The sequence below is a fragment of the Oscarella lobularis genome, chromosome 5 (assembly GCF_947507565.1).
Source record: "Oscarella lobularis chromosome 5, ooOscLobu1.1, whole genome shotgun sequence".
In the NCBI taxonomy this organism is placed as follows: domain Eukaryota; kingdom Metazoa; phylum Porifera; class Homoscleromorpha; order Homosclerophorida; family Oscarellidae; genus Oscarella; species Oscarella lobularis.
The window spans coordinates 42,999-58,328 of record NC_089179.1 but is presented as its reverse complement, the minus strand read 5'-3'; the positions used below and the strand labels follow the sequence as shown (position 1 = coordinate 58,328).

Sequence of the window (15,330 nt, the reverse complement as noted above, 5' to 3'; positions counted from 1 at the left end):
TTTTCAGCTGGTCGTTCTAATCCCGCCCGCGCGTCGCGCGCGGCAGTGTAGAGAGTACGCATGCGTGTCTTTCTCGGAGAACTCTTTGCATTGCAATCCGTCTCCAATCCTGCCGATCTGCGATTTCTGACGTCTGCCTGCGATTTGGGAAGCAATGTCGGATGCCAAATATTTCACGACAACGAAAAAAGGTATGATAGACGCGGCGCGACGACAAAGAATTGCAAGAGACTGTCGAATGCAGGCGAAATCGCCGAATTGAAAGCCGATCTCCAAAGCGAGAAGCGCGACAGAAAGAAAGAAGCGGTGAAGAAAGTCATAGCAAGCATGACAGTGGGAAAAGACGTTAGGTGAGACGATGGGGCGGAAAAAAATTCAAAAATCGCGACGTTCGATCCTAAACAGTTCCCTCTTTCCGGACGTCGTCAACTGCATGCAAACGGACAATCTCGAACTGAAAAAACTCGTCTATCTGTATCTGATGAACTACGCGAAATCGCAACCCGATTTAGCAATTCTCGCCGTGAATACGTTCGTGAAGGATTGCGAAGATCCCAATCCTCTCATTCGAGCGTTGGCCGTGCGAACGATGGGATGCATACGGGTCGACAAGATCACCGAATATTTGTGCGAACCGCTTAGAAAATGTCTCAAGGTAAAAAAGATACTAGGATGGATGGGCGGGGCAATCGTATTTATTTATTAAATTTAGGATGAAGACCCGTATGTCCGGAAGACGGCTGCCGTGTGTGTGGCAAAGTTGCATGATATCAACGCGGCTCTTGTTGAAGATCAAGGATTTCTTGACTGTCTTCGAGATCTTCTCTCTGATTCCAATCCCATGGTAGTACTATATTGATTTCAATAGTATGATTGGTTTTTTTATTTTATTTTAATTAGGTTGTTGCGAATGCCGTGGCTTCGTTGAGCGAGATTAGCGATTCTTCGCCCACGGCCGCAGCTCAATTTGAATTGAGTTCTCCCATTGTGAATAAGCTTCTTACGGCTTTGAATGAATGCACTGAGTAAGAAATCACACGTCACGTGACGACGTCACGTGAATTAAAATTCTTCCTCTTTTCTAGATGGGGACAGATTTTCATTTTGGATGCCTTGGCAACGTACGTTCCCTGCAATGATCGCGAATCTCAAAGGTATGTGTAATGTCACGTGATGGAGTTATATGTATTTTTATTTTTATTTAGTATTTGTGAGAGAGTGACGCCGCGTCTGTCTCACGCTAATGCGGCTGTCGTCTTATCCGCGGTTAAAGTGCTGATGAAATTCATGGAAATGCTTTCGTCTGGATCCGATTATTTGACCACGTTGACGCGAAAACTTGCACCTCCTCTTGGTATATATAATCAATATAATAATTAAAGTATTTTTTTTGATGTTTTTTCTCTAAAGTTACTCTTTTGTCGTCTGAACCGGAAGTGCAGTACGTTGCCCTGCGCAACATCAATTTGGTTGTTCAGAAGAGGTGAAATTGTTTTTTCTTGCAGCATTGTTTCTATTTGCGATTTAGACCCGAAGTTCTTCAGAACGAGATGAAGGTTTTCTTTGTCAAGTACAACGATCCAATCTACGTCAAATTAGAGAAGTTGGACATCATGATACGACTCACTACGGTGTCGAACATTGCCCAAGTCCTAGCTGAATTGAAAGAGTAAGAAATGCATAATTAATAATCGATTAATTATTACGATTTTTATCTAGATATGCTACGGAAGTGGATGTCGATTTCGTAAGAAAGTCAGTCAGAGCTATTGGCCGTTGTGCTATCAAAGTCGAAGTAAAAACCATATTTTGGTCACGTGATATCTATTTATTTATGTATTTATTAGCAAACGGCTGAACGTTGCGTTTCCACGCTCGTCGAATTGATTCAGACGAAAGTCAATTACGTTGTCCAAGAAGCCATCGTTGTTATCAAAGTGAGTAATGACGTCATTATTTTAATTAATTATTTAATTTTGGTTGTTGTGACAGGACATCTTTCGTAAATATCCCAATAAGTACGAGAGTATCATAGCAACGCTGTGTGAGAATCTCGACTCACTCGACGAACCAGAAGCAAAGTGAGTACAAAGTCTCATCATTGAATTAAATTGATATAAATGAGTTCTCTAGAGCTTCTATGATCTGGATTGTGGGAGAATACGCGGAGAGAATTGATAACGCTGATGAGCTACTCAAGTCCTTTCTTGACGGTTTCCAAGACGAAAGCACCATGGTGGGCGTGGCCGGATATATTGATTATATAATCTAGCTTCATTTATTTAGGTTCAACTTCAACTTCTCACTGCCATTGTGAAGCTCTTTCTCAAGCGTCCTTCTGAGACTCAGGAGCTCGTTCAACAAGTTCTTAACTTGGCTACACAGGTACGTGGCACACGTGACTTAAAACTATGTATTTATTTATTTTTTAGGAGAGTGATAATCCTGATTTGCGCGATCGTGGATACATTTATTGGCGATTGCTATCAACAGATCCTGCTGCTGCTAAGGTCCCGTTTGTTCGCATGGGCTTTAGATTAATAATTAATTAATTTTGTAGGAAGTTGTTTTGGCTGAGAAGCCTTTGATATCGGAAGAGACGGATCGTCTTGAACCGACTCTTTTGGACGGTAGAAAAGAGGTCACGTGACGTCTTTGATTTATATAGAATATTTTTTCTAGAATTGATTTGCCACATTTCTACGTTGGCTTCCGTCTACCACAAGCCTCCGAGTGCATTTGTCGAGGGACGAACGCCTGTTAAGCGAGTCACATTGCCACAGAGAGCAGAACCGTAAATATATATTAAAAATTTTTGATTTTAAATTAGAAATAATTTTGACTTAGATCACCGGCTGCGGCGGCGTCAACGGAAGCGCCTCAGGCAGTGGCCGCCGTTCTGGCCCCAGCTCCAGCTCCCGTTCAACCAACAGTTATTCAAGCGCCTCAAGATTCTCTAATAGGCGATCTTCTCAGCATGGATTTGGGGCCACCTCAGCCACAAACGATGCCCGCTGCTGCTCCCGCCTTCGCCCCCAGCGGCGGCGGCGGTGGCGGCGGAGGAATGGATCTTCTTGGCGGAGGCCTAGATGAATTGGTAAGAGAAGTAGTAGGACGCGGCGTTTACGCAGTGCGTATTCTTGCGTCTTTCTGTTCACGCGCGAGTAGCTAGTTATTAGTCAGCTGCAATTTTTGGCGCCAATTCGTCGCCTCTCTGGTAGCTAGTTATTAGTCAGCTGCAATTTTGGCGCCAACGTCTCCTCTCATGAGATACGTCTTCTAGGGTGATAAATTTGATTCTGTTGCGGACGCGTCAGACCGTAGAGTAGTGTACAGTTGAGTTGGGTGCTAGGAACCCGTTTGATGCGCGAGCGTACACGTTTCTAGCGCGTTTCCCGGACGATTTCTAAAATAGATTTCTTAGCTTGGAGTGGGGATCGGTCAGACTTCCGCTCCGGCTCCGGCTCCGTCTGGCGGCGGCGGCGGCGGCCTCGGAGATCTCTTTGGTCTTTCCGGAAGCATGGGTCTAGCCAATCAAGGCTCAATGTACGTCCAACCGACTGCCATTTGGCTTGAAGCGGCGCGAGGCAAAGGACTCGAAGTTTCCGGCACGTTTTCGCGTCGACAGAATCAGCTTTATATGGATTTGACGGTGACGAATCGCGCCATGCAGCCAATGGGAGACTTTGCTGTTCAATTTAACAAGAACAGGTATAGGAGGAAGTGATATGAGAAAAGGGGTGTGTGGTACGTGTGACGTATTTGTGCCGTTAGTTTTGGTATTACTCCGGCTTGCCAATTGCAGATACCGTCTCCTATCTTTCCTAACGCTTCTGCTACGTTTTCACTTCCTCTCAACACAAGTATGATGTGCAGTTATTTATTATTAATTAATCTGAGTTTTATTTATTTTTTAGTTGGTCCTATTCAGAGAATGGATCCTCTCAATCAGCTGCAGATTGCTATTAAGAACAACGTTGACGTCTTTTACTTTGTCTGCTTGGTTCCATTCAATACCTTGTGGGTGGAAGACGGGCAAATGGGTAAAAGACACGGGGGTGGGAGGGGGGGAGGGATTGACGCGCGCAACTCTCGTTTTTTTTTCTATTTTTAGATCGCAAAGTTTTCTTGGCTACGTGGAAAGACATTCCAGCTGACAATGAGAAACAGCACGCGATTCAAGGCATCTCTATCCATGCAGGTCTCTAAAACTCCTTATTTGCGTATCAATTTTCAATTTTTTTCATATTATAGATGCTGCTCAGCAGAAATTGGCGAGCAATAACATTTTTCTCATTGCTAAGAGAACTGTTGACGGACAGGTTCGTTTTCTAGGGACTTTTTGATTGATTTGAGGCAATGTTTGGCTTTCTAAGGACATGCTCTACGTTTCGTTGAAGTTCACGAATGGAATTTGGGTTCTCGGTGAACTCAAATTCCAACCGGGCGCTTCTCAAGTTCACGTGAGTAGCTACATTTATTAGTCAGCTGCAAAGTTGGCGCCAATTCGAGATAGGGCTGTAGCGGGATGAATTTGGCTCTATTGCGGTCGCTATTGACTTTGTCTGTTTTTTTTTGCAGTTGGCTCTCAAGACGCGAACAACTGACGTCATAACGGGGGTGCAACAACTCTTCGAAGCCATCCTTCGCTCTTAGGCCTCTTAGACCATTCAAAGGGAAGGGATCTTTGCTTTTTTGTTTTTTCTTTGGCGTTGTTGCTGTTTTTTTCTCTCTTTTGGTGGTTTGAGTTTGGAAGTCTTGCGAAATATCCGGGACATCGGCAGTTCGTTTCGTCGATTTGCCATGCTCTGTCTCCTTCTGATCGTTTTCGGGGCGCTTCTGTTGCTTTTTATCATGATCTGGTACGTTGAATGCGTCGAATTGGGGTCGCACGACTTCCTATCGCCGTCGTTTTTAGGTTCATCGACTCTCTTCTCACCCGAATGCTTTCAGCGCTCTTCAAACGACGAATCAGAGTAGAAGGAACGGGATTCTTTCACATACGACGCATCGAAATCGATGTGGATCGCGAAATGACACTCGTTAGTCGTCCTAGCCTCGCAAAAAAAAGGAAGGAAATCATTTTTCTTTTCGATTAGGCAATCGAACACTTTGCTCTCAACACGCCTTTTCGAAATCCCAATGCAGCGTAAGCGTGCACACTCAAATCGATCTCATTTTGAATTTGAACTAGGCGATATTTGACGGTGAGCGCTGGAAAAATCAACGTCAAAACGACAAGACGAAGAGGAGGAGGAGAGGAAAGCGGCAGTGAAAATGACAGAAGAGCGCTCACGGACGGAGGTTTGGGTTTCTTTGCACGACTTAAACGCTATCTCTTTGTCGCTCTATGGAAGGTTAGAATATCATCTTGGGTTAATTAATTAATTAATTAATTAATTAATTTTTTATAATTAAGGTTGTTGATTTTGTGGTGTGCGATGCTTCGGTGGATGTCGAAAATGACGCGTGGCCATGCAAAGCGGTGGGCCGCATGACGGGGGGTCTTCACTTGAGTGGAAAAACGTCTACAGGGACGAATAGGTACGGAAAAGGAACAGTGTTTAAAAAAAGAAAAAACTTTCTTTTTTTTCTATAGGTCATTTAAGTTGGATATGGAAGTGAATAGTGTCTCCGTTAAATTCTATCCTCGTCCAATGAGAAACCAGGTTTATAAAGTGTATGAAATTAATTTTTAAAAATGCTCCAGTGTCTCTGTAAGGTTAAGGCTTTGGCGGAATTGGAGTTTTCTTTCCGCGTTGATCTTGCAGTGGATCTCTTATCCGGATTGAAATCCTCTGTAAATAAAAGCCCTATTATGTCTATAAATTGACTTTGATGTTACTAGAGTTTGGCTGTCAGACTAAGTCCCGTTGGATTTGTTGCATCTGATGGTCTGATTGTTGCAATGTGGGGCGGGGGATTACTTACCCTCGTAACTTTAATTTTTTAGATCTTTTGTCTATTTTGGCTACTCATAAGCAGACGCATACAGAATCCTTAGATTCGGATGAATTTGATTTGAGAGAATTTATACTGAAATTGCCTGACGTAAATAGTCGCGTCTCAATAAACGAGCGAAATTCGATTGCGTTTCTTTTCTATGTAGGAAATTAGCGTTGCGATGGAACAGTGCAAGATGAAATTATCGTCGCAAAGCGGAAAATCCATTTCGGCGGAGCTGGAAAGAGTGTACGCGTCAATGGAACGCGCAAACGCGCTCCAATTAACGACCACGTTTGGCGTAGCCGGTAAAAAATAGTGAAAATCACCGATTTTTTTTCCCCCCTACTTGCGGTGGGCAGGAGTTTACGTCAATGGAAGCAAATCGATGCCACTTCTTTCTCTCACGCGACTCCACAACATCAAAAAGGTATGTAGTTGTTGATATATCTGTCTTTGTTTCTACCAATGAGCGGCTGGCGGGAACGCCATTTCAGCTGAGCCTTAGTGCGCGCGACGATGCGACGGCGCCGCCGTCGCTGTCGCTCTCCGTCTGCCTCGAGTCTCTTTACGCCAACTATTATCATCCGGAGTTGGCCTTTTGGATGGGCGCGCTGAAGCAAAATGAAAGCCCAAGTGATAAGGCGGAAGAGCAGGGGCGAGTCCGCTTCGCCAATGTTTTGGCCGCGTGGAAAGGATCGCTGGAAATCGGAATCGAAATAACAGACTGTTCGGCTTATTTGTTTTCCGATTGTCCACAACACTACCGTGATACGTCGATAGCGAAAGCAGTTCTAGCGTCGGCCGTCGCAAACGCTATTATTCCTCCTCTTTCCGAATCGAGGCATATCAGGTGAGCTTATAGTGGGGAAAAAAAAGGAGGGAAAGGAAGTATGATGATCAATAGCTCGTCTCTTCACGTTGAGAATTTCTACGCGCACGTTGTGGACAAAAAAGGCCAATTCATCGACGATTTATCCGTGCTTCCGTCGTCGCGAAGACACGTCTGGTTTCGCCCCGTTGAATTAGGTAGTGCAAGTCTCAAAGCGGGCGTCACTCTTTCGACGAACGCCGACCAAAGGAACGTTGTCGATTTCAAGGGACTCATGTCAGCGCTTTGCGTCGAATGGTCCACGTGTCTTGTTGACGTCATCACAGCCATGAAAACTATCGTGTCGCCAACGACGACGAGTACAGATCGTCACCATGGCAACGATGACGACAGAGGATCTTCTCTTTCGCAACAATTTGATATTGACGTTGACGTGTCAATTAATGAAGTTACGGCTTTGTTTGTGGGAAAGAGGCCAGGTACTATATGTTTTAGTAGTGTGATTTCCTTATATTGAATTGATAATATATGTAGGACTTGATGGGCTCTGTATTTGCCAGGATGTTCTCTCTATTTCTGGATCTCTATTTACGTCCAAATCTTTCGTTGTTAATCAGTTTGGTTTTGGCGTCACGACTGTGTCTCGACTTTCAAGGGTATCTCTCTCTATACATGTATATGTTGCTTTTTTTATGGAGGATATTTTTAGACTTTTGTCTGCCTTCCTTTCCAGTCTTTGTGTAGGCCTATTCTTGGGCTTCCGTCCTTGTCGTTCACTACACCCGATCATGTGATTCTACATCCAATTTTGCAAGATGATCAATTATCTCTTCTTCTCTTATGATTTAGATGCAGTTGAAAGTTTCGGCTCTTGACGCCAATTGGAGTCCAACTGCTCATAAGACGATCACGACTCGAGTCGATCAAATCGTCAAAGAAATCAAAACTTTGAAAAGTAAAAATTCATTCGAGTTCGTTTTAATTATTCAACGTGTAGACATGTTTGGGAAAACGACTCCGAAAGAAGAAGAAGAAGAAGAAGAAGAAGAAGAAGAAGAAGGAACAATAAACGTTGAATTGTCCGTAATAGTGGAAAAGATTACGGCGAATGGATCAATATCTCCCCAAACAAGGCAAAGAAATAAGAATAAGAATAATTATACGTAGTCTAGCAACGTAGTTTCGTATTAGCGTTTGCCTGGAGTTGGAAAGCGTAAAAGCGCGCGTTAGTGGAAAAAAGGTTGTGGCGAACATAGGTAGAGCCGTCGGCTCCTTTGACGATCATCCTCTGTTTACATTGGAGGTAGAACTGTCATTCGATATCTTAGCTAATGAATAATCGTGAGATTTATTATAGAATTCTCTTCTCGAGACGTTTACGTCTCAAGCGTACGATTCGGCGGAATTGAGCAAAGCGCGATCAATGTTTTCTTCTGTTATTCTTCGTTCTAATCGGGCTTAGTATGGGAAGAAGGAGGGGACAGCGTTTTAATTTTTTTGAGATTCTTTTCTTACAGTTCACTAATTGTTTCGAAAGCCAAAGCGTCGTTTCCTTTTGGATACAATTTCGGGGAATCAATTGACGAGGCGAGAGTGTTTGTTCTCTATAGATTATTTCAAAATTTGTTTTTTTTACAGATTATCAGCGTGGCTAAATTTCTCAAAGTGTTGCATCTCGGTGATCGACCGTCCTTGGACAACAAACTGTGGGCTGACCTACGAATTCACGCCGACGTATAAAGGAAAATTTAGAAGCGAATTACTTGAATGTATATTTAGGTATTTGAACTTGAACTTCAAGACGATCCTTTCGAAGTTCATCTGGCTGATATCTACGACGTTAGTCGTCGAAAAAAATTCGTTTTTTGTTTCGACGATTGTCTCTTTTAGTTGATGTCCGACGAATATCAGCAAAGTCTTGAACGCCAATCGGTGATGGATGAAAAACTCGAAGAAATTCGACGAGAACAAGGCGAATTCATGGCCGGTACTTGTAGCAAGAAAACGTCGCTACTATTTAGAATATCACAGCGGGGATTTTAGCTAAAAAAGCGGACGACATGAGCAGTAAAATGAATCTAACCAACGCTGATATCTATAAGGAAAGAGCCAAGGTACTCAAGTGTGCGTGGAGGGAAAGAGATTTTAAATATTTGATTCTGATAGTCTCTTTTGGAGTCAAGTCGTCGAACGAGTCTATTCACATTGCGACTTCGCTCTGTTGATATTTGCGCCGTCGCTGATCCCATGCTCAGCGGCGAGGTGAATATCGTGAAGCAGATGCGAAGAATCGACGCCGCTGCGTACGAAAAATGGGAAACTTTACTGCTGTTACAATTACGTTTTTCTTTTCAGTCCTTATCCTGAAGACTTTGGGTTCATTACGCTTTGGGCTCGTATGGTGAAGGGCTATTGCGATTCGGCTGAGGTAAACGCGGCTCTAATGGAAAAGATAGACTTTGATTTTTTTAGATCTCGTTGAGAGATTATTCGCAAACGTTAGCGTCAATCACCAAGTGGTCTTTCTCTGGTATGCTAATTGGAGCGGAGCAGCTGGCTGAACCAAGAGGCAAGTATTTGAAAACTAGACAGATCTAAAAAATAAAATTTAGCGATTCGCGAGACTACGGTCTATCTTGATGCGCCGTGGGAAAATGGCACTGTGAAGAGATGCATGCCGGCTATTAAGTTTTATCACGACTTGAGCAGTGGTAAAAGAAGTGGCGAGTTGTTTTTTCGTGTTAAGACGCATCGTTTTTAGGTATGGATGCTTTTGATTTCGCCTGGGGAACGTCATTGGAACCGGCTTTGAGTCAAGTCAGCGCAGCCTTAGGTAGAGAGTAAAGGATTTTTTAATGAAAATGTTCCGTGACTGTTTATTAAAGATCTTTTGAGTAAGGCGAGTCTTGATCCGAGTACGTCGATTCCTTGGTGGGATAAGGTGAGATATAAAGATGACGTAGGCGCAAATGATCGAAGCATTGTTTATATTAGAGTCGACTTTTTCTTCACGGGAACCTCAGCATTAACACGAATCGACTTAACGCGCATCTGATGGCCGCCTACGATCCTCACAACAAGACGGAAAAATTGGAATTGGATTGGAAAGGAGTCGAATTCAGCTGGACGACATGTATGACGGTGAAGCGACTCAACGTTTTTTTTTACGTGCGCTTTAGGTTGCTTCAAAATCTACGGCGATCTCGACGTATTCGTGCGAACGGCGTCCAAGTACGACGAATGTCAATTCATTCACTTTCCTGGATTCCACGTTCAGTATGTGAACCAACGAATAGACGTTTTTATAAAAGAGAGCGTTTCTCTAGGTTTGATCTCGACTGGCTTTGTACTGGTCATCCTCACGATCATCACGCCGTAATGCCGTGCGATCCCAAGCAGGTTCCCACTATGCCTGTCGGAGAGGTGAGTTATTTTTAGTCGCTTGTCGTAGCGATTTTCCCCGACTTTCTTTGGTGTAGGAGTACGATACGTTTGCTGCGTTTCGATCGCAGCATCTCAACATGACGATCACCATGGACGTTTGTCATGGAATGGTAAGAAAATCTCAGCAGATAAAAAGAGACTTTTTTTTAAATTTTTCAGGAATTGACTGAGTCCAACAAGCCGCGATGTCTCGTCTTCGCCAGTACTTTGCGCTTTCTACAGCAACTCGAGGCAAGTCCACGAACGGAAGAACCCTCCCTTTTTCCTGTAATAATTCACTGGCATTAGCTCGTCACCACTTCTCCAACGCGGCCCACTCGAAGAGGCGCCTTATTTGACGACGATAGGCCCGTTCGACTTAACTTGAGCACTCATTTCAAGTCGGTTCACACGAGTTATATCCGTAGACTGACCGCCGTGTTTTCTCCTAGGGAATTGGCGGTCTCAATCAAAGTTCCTTGTCTTGAAGTCGAATATTGGGGATCATTCGCTTTGCAAAAGGGATTTCGTTGCACGTGCGGTTCCGGTTCGTTTACGTCGCTTCTCACCATGTCTCTGCGCCCGTGGAGCGACGATTTGATAAGAAAACGTCGAGCTGATTGGACGACCGTCCGATCGTCGTCCGAATGGAATCGACTTCGAGTGGACGTCTTCCAAGCGGAGGCCGAAAACGGATCGGGACTCATACCGTCGGATCACGACCAGTGTCACTTGTTGAGTCTCGAAAAGTTGACCTATAGTCAAGATGAAGAAGACTCCAAGAACGACAAGATGGTATAGGGGAAAAAAACAATTCTTTTATATTCAAATCGTCCTTTTTTTAAAAGGGGTTCAAGTACTATTTGAGAGCGGAGGAGTTCAAGGGTTCGTGGTCGGTTTTTACGCGTACCGTTTTCTTTGGTTTACTCGAAGCGTACAGCAAGGCAAAGGTAAGGAGTCTCTGATGAGCGAGCCGCGGCAACTCACTCGTGTTTAGGTGACGAAAAAAGATTTGTCGTCGTGGAAATTCGAAAGTGTACGAACGATTTTTGGCGACGACGGTTTGATTCATTTTTTTCTAGGTCGGATTAACGTCCGGGTCACCGGGTTCTCAGTCGCGTTCTTCGCTTGGAACGACGATGTTGGATCAGCTGATCTCTGAATCGTCGACCCGATTCGTTGCAGACGTAGAAGATGAAGTGGGAATCTCTTCGTTGAACGCGTAACGTAGGGGGAAAAACGTTTTTTTCTCTTTCAAGGACACTGCTGCGACCGGTCGACCAATCAAAGGTCCCGCTCTTTGCTCAGAAAGTGACATCATTCAACGAAGATGGCTAAGTAAGACTTCCCTAAGGCCGATTCAGCAACTCTTATCTTGATTGGTTGCTTGCCTTTGTGACATCATCACCACCGTTCTTGACCATATTTGGCAAGTTACGTTACGTCACTAGCGTGAATGAAAAGCAGAATCGGCCTTTAGATCGTATCGATTGAAATAACGACCTCCCTTGTTTTAATAATAGTCGAATTGATCAACAGTCAAGTGGTTTTCAAAGGCACCGACACGAAAGGAGCCGTACTAGTGACATCCAGCAGCGCCCAGATCAAAGGATGCCAACACCAGCCGCAATACAAGTCAGGCGAACTCGTCGCAAAGACGTCGTGGGTCACGCACGTCAATAACATGCAGGTAAATCGTTTGGAAGCGTAACGTAACGTGATTGGACGCTTGCCTTTGTGACATCACTCTCGCGTTACGTTACGTCGCTAATTAAATCCCCCGTCGCCGGATTTCTAGTACTTTGCAACTGTCAACGTCACGAGTCACGTGTCAGTTGACACGTTTCCTTGGCTCTCGTCGAATCTCATCTCTCGTCCCGGTTCGCCGTCGTCGCTTTCGAGTCATCACGAATTAGTCGGTTCCGGTACGGCGGTGGGCGGCATCGTGAGCGGCGTCGTCGGCGGCGGACAGAAAAGCAAAGAAAGCGACGACGAGAATTCGCTCGAAATGCAACGAATCGTGTCGCGATGTCGATGCGAGATCTACTACGCCGGTTTCGGCGGCGACATCGATCCTCATCTCGTCGCATCTTTGGTAATTAATTAATTAATTAATTAATATTTTTAATTTAATTTATTTTTAGTCGTCGTCTTCGCCGCCGCCGTCTTCTTTGAGTTCGTTGCCGGAGTCGACGAATTTTGTCAATACTTTTACGCTTGTACATCCCAAAGTGGAAATGTGTACCAATTCGGTGAGAGTGCTACTACATAAGACTTTGTCTTTTTTTATTTGATTTTTGTGTAGGCTCAATATGCCATGGTTATTGACATTATTAACAATTTGCTTCTGTACGTGGAGCCAAAGGAAAAAGTGCGACAGTTGTTGATCTCACCTCACGTGACTTTTTGATGATCTCTTCTTTTAGGCGACGTCGGATCGCGTGGAGAAGATGCTGTTTCGATTGCAGCTGAGCGACGAAAGCGACGTTCAACAGCTCATCGCTCAAGTGCAAGATACAGTGCGGCAAATGCTCAACAAGATTCGTCATCTCCAACGAAAGTGGTACGACGCAAAGCGACGAAACTTGGACGAAAAAACGACGACAACAATGCAGTCAGTATACATAGACTTAATCGCTACAATATAGGTGTCTCTGTATAGGGAAATTACTGATTTGGAGATGGAAATATCTCATAATAAAGAGCAACTTAACATTGCAACGGATGATCTAGCGATGCTCATTCGGTAACTACTAGTAGCAAATAGTCGTATTCTTATTCTTATTCTTATTTACAGATCTTTCAAAGAGAAGCGTTTCGATTCATCATCCGGTAATCTTGCGACTTTTTATTTGTATTCATAATTTTTTTCTTCTTGTATGTAGCGAATCAATGTGTCCCTGTGAATCGAACTGAGTTTTGGTTTGATGACGCGCAGTGGCTGATTATGCAAGAAGACGGTCAACTCAGCATCGCTGATGTCAATGTGGAAAATTTCTGGTACTCTACTCTACTGACGTCATTTTTTTCAAAACGACGCGTCCTTTTCTAGTTTTCGTAAAATGACGAATAGCGATAGTTCCGGTTCTCACAGATTCGAAGTTGGTTCGTTTTCTGTTCATAATTTGCTACCGAATGCTTTGTATCGGGTAAGCGCGGCGGCGAAACGTATCGTTTTATTGTGGCGATTTGGGCGTGTCTAGGATGTACTGTGTCCTCACGATCCATCCGGGAAGGGTCATCGAGTCGACCGCGAAGTATCTCTTCGCATTTTGTCCCAATATCAACCTCCAGGTGAAAAAAATAATCAATTGTCTCCATATAAGAGTATTCGTATTTATGAGTCATAGACGTCTTCCTACCCTTCTCTTGATGTTTTGTCCCTTATTTATGAGTCATGGGCTTCTCCCTACCCTTCTCTTGATGTTTTCTCTCTTTTTTATATATATAAGTTGGTGGAATTGGCGTCATTGAGCATCTCGAAGTCAACGTCGTGCCGCTGGCTGTTCGACTCACTCATCAACTCTATACGACTCTCATGAAATTCTTCTTTCCTGATAAGGCGCCGGCGCAACAAAGCGAAACCGAAAAATCGCCCGCTCTAGCAGCACTAAGCAGTAAGTCACCTTAGAGAGAGAAAGAATACATCCATCAGGGTGTTCTTCTAGGAAGCGGTGAAATAACAGATCATCGCGTCTCGACACTTTCTCTCGCGAGTTCGACGACTATTGAGAGTAGTAGCAGTGCTGTTGCTCCAGCGACAACCAAGGTTTTCTATATTTCAGACTCTTGCGTCACTTTTTTTTGAGGGGGTTTCGTAGGGTAAAAAGGATCGTGGTCGACAGAGGGACGAGATTGAGATTATGCAGGAGAGAGCGTCGCACAATAATTCCTTCATTTATATAAAAATACCAGCGGTACCGCTGTGTGTTAGTTATAAGGTTCCTCCCTCCATTTAGATTCTAGTACTTTTGTACGACTTTTGTCTTGCTTTCAAGGGGGAAAAGAATATTGAAGATGTTGAGGATGTTCACTTGGTTTTTCCCAATGTTGAATATCATGATAGGACGTGGACTTGGCACGATTTATTGATGGAAATTAAGAAGGAAAGCAAGAACGTTCTATTGTCACAGGTACAAAGAGAGAATTGAGAAGTACATTGAGATATAGAATTCTTTTCAGGCTATCAAGCAGAAATTGGGGATTTCCAGACCGGATACCGCCGCCGAAGGAGGAAAAGACACGACAGCCGAAAAGTACGAAAAAATAATCAGAATGATTTAATAATTGAATCTATTTGTTGCAGAGTTGGTGGCGATAAGTCCAAGCTCTTATTTGGAATGAAGGTAATAGAATAAATTGACTGGCGGCGACCGGCTGCATCGATTTCTTACGTAGATGAGTAGTGTGAATCCCCTAAAAGCTGGAAAGAAACTCCTTGGGAAATTGAGTAAGAAGATGCATAGCGAAAAGGGCGCCGCCCAGTCTAGTCATACGGGAACCGCTCCTGTTGCTAGTAGCAACGACGCTGAAGAAGGTTACGCGTGCATCAGATTAAAGTAGAGTACTTGAGTTTTAGTGTTGAATTCTAGGTCTTGGTGCTCTTGGGAGTCCCATTGAACCGCTTGACTTGCGGGCCACTTTTGATATGTTGTCTCATTGCACAGACGAGGAAAGTACGGACTTACAAACAACAGAAAATTAATCGGTATTTAATATATATATCCTCTTTTTTTGTACTGTGAGTAGTAGGCACACAATATACGCACGTTCAGGCTCTTGCAAGCGCGCTACATTGTGCAAAAAAGCAGCATGGGTCATATTTAAATTTTATTTCAATAAAGTCCCGGATGTTAATTCAAAAATTGAGCATAGTTCTCCCTCTCCTCCATCCACCCCCTCGCCCCAAATGGGAGGCAAGGCCAGGTGGGCACCTGCTGTGAGTCAACGGACTCGTGGGGTCACTCCATACTCCCCCGCGGAGGGTGAGCCCGTTTAACCTCCTGGCTCCGAGCCTTGGACTGTGAAAGTGGCAGCTGGGATGTCAGTCCACTCACAGGTGCAATTCCAAGGGGCGTCACTGTCATTACCCGCCAGTGCCCTGCCTTACACGGGGAGGCGCTCTATAGCCT

At 44.1% G+C, this 15,330-nt stretch overlaps 2 protein-coding genes across 2 annotated transcripts; both read left to right on the top strand.

Moving 5' to 3' along the window:
* Positions 1-31: 31 nt before the first annotated feature.
* Positions 32-4,783, top strand: LOC136186988 (AP-1 complex subunit beta-1-like). Its single transcript, XM_065974486.1, has 25 exons — positions 32-191; positions 245-350; positions 406-655; positions 713-844; positions 901-1,025; positions 1,086-1,154; positions 1,206-1,354; positions 1,411-1,483; positions 1,529-1,669; positions 1,720-1,795; positions 1,848-1,937; positions 1,993-2,081; positions 2,134-2,236; positions 2,287-2,385; positions 2,433-2,510; positions 2,561-2,630; positions 2,683-2,794; positions 2,848-3,097; positions 3,425-3,711; positions 3,775-3,863; positions 3,918-4,043; positions 4,115-4,201; positions 4,255-4,322; positions 4,377-4,463; positions 4,582-4,783. Exons 1-25 carry the CDS (start codon positions 155-157, stop codon positions 4,654-4,656), a joined length of 2,868 nt encoding a protein of 955 aa, XP_065830558.1. The 5' UTR covers positions 32-154; the 3' UTR covers positions 4,657-4,783.
* LOC136186983 (bridge-like lipid transfer protein family member 2) lies at positions 4,736-15,056 on the top strand. The gene is made up of 59 exons (XM_065974478.1): positions 4,736-4,862; positions 4,919-5,042; positions 5,100-5,149; positions 5,195-5,357; positions 5,420-5,544; positions 5,600-5,669; positions 5,723-5,800; positions 5,849-5,894; positions 5,954-6,051; positions 6,110-6,251; positions 6,306-6,373; positions 6,441-6,796; positions 6,851-7,254; positions 7,310-7,431; positions 7,485-7,565; positions 7,625-7,730; positions 7,773-7,908; positions 7,967-8,078; positions 8,133-8,236; positions 8,293-8,362; positions 8,414-8,509; positions 8,555-8,614; positions 8,666-8,762; positions 8,819-8,889; positions 8,942-9,078; positions 9,131-9,203; positions 9,248-9,344; positions 9,388-9,486; positions 9,537-9,608; positions 9,661-9,716; positions 9,770-9,908; positions 9,955-10,051; positions 10,102-10,198; positions 10,255-10,329; positions 10,379-10,450; positions 10,508-10,599; positions 10,651-10,993; positions 11,047-11,148; positions 11,196-11,234; positions 11,281-11,397; positions 11,458-11,536; positions 11,722-11,888; positions 11,997-12,293; positions 12,343-12,450; positions 12,504-12,569; positions 12,625-12,812; positions 12,861-12,944; positions 12,996-13,030; positions 13,084-13,198; positions 13,251-13,347; positions 13,402-13,492; positions 13,651-13,815; positions 13,867-13,967; positions 14,020-14,139; positions 14,197-14,331; positions 14,381-14,454; positions 14,505-14,544; positions 14,597-14,735; positions 14,791-15,056. The coding sequence occupies exons 1-59, from the start codon at positions 4,804-4,806 to the stop codon at positions 14,901-14,903; spliced, it is 6,759 nt and encodes a 2,252-aa protein (XP_065830550.1). The 5' UTR covers positions 4,736-4,803; the 3' UTR covers positions 14,904-15,056.
* The last annotated feature ends 274 nt before the right edge of the window (positions 15,057-15,330 follow it).

What these genes read in the sequence shown, in the direction of transcription:
- LOC136186988 (XM_065974486.1), top strand. Translation starts at nt 155, where the DNA reads ATGTCGGATGCCAAATATTTCACGACAACGAAAAAAG. An exon ending in AAAACTTGCACCTCCTCTTG is followed by an intron (nt 1,355 to 1,410) that starts GTATATATAATC and finishes TTTTCTCTAAAG; the next exon opens with TTACTCTTTTGTCGTCTGAA. An exon ending in GTCCTAGCTGAATTGAAAGA is followed by an intron (nt 1,670 to 1,719) that starts GTAAGAAATGCA and finishes ATTTTTATCTAG; the next exon opens with ATATGCTACGGAAGTGGATG.
- LOC136186983 (XM_065974478.1), top strand. Translation starts at nt 4,804, where the DNA reads ATGCTCTGTCTCCTTCTGATCGTTTTCGGGGCGCTTCTGTTGCTTTTT. An exon ending in GCAGCTGGCTGAACCAAGAG is followed by an intron (nt 9,345 to 9,387) that starts GCAAGTATTTGA and finishes AATAAAATTTAG; the next exon opens with CGATTCGCGAGACTACGGTC. An exon ending in CGTCGTGGAAATTCGAAAGT is followed by an intron (nt 11,235 to 11,280) that starts GTACGAACGATT and finishes ATTTTTTTCTAG; the next exon opens with GTCGGATTAACGTCCGGGTC.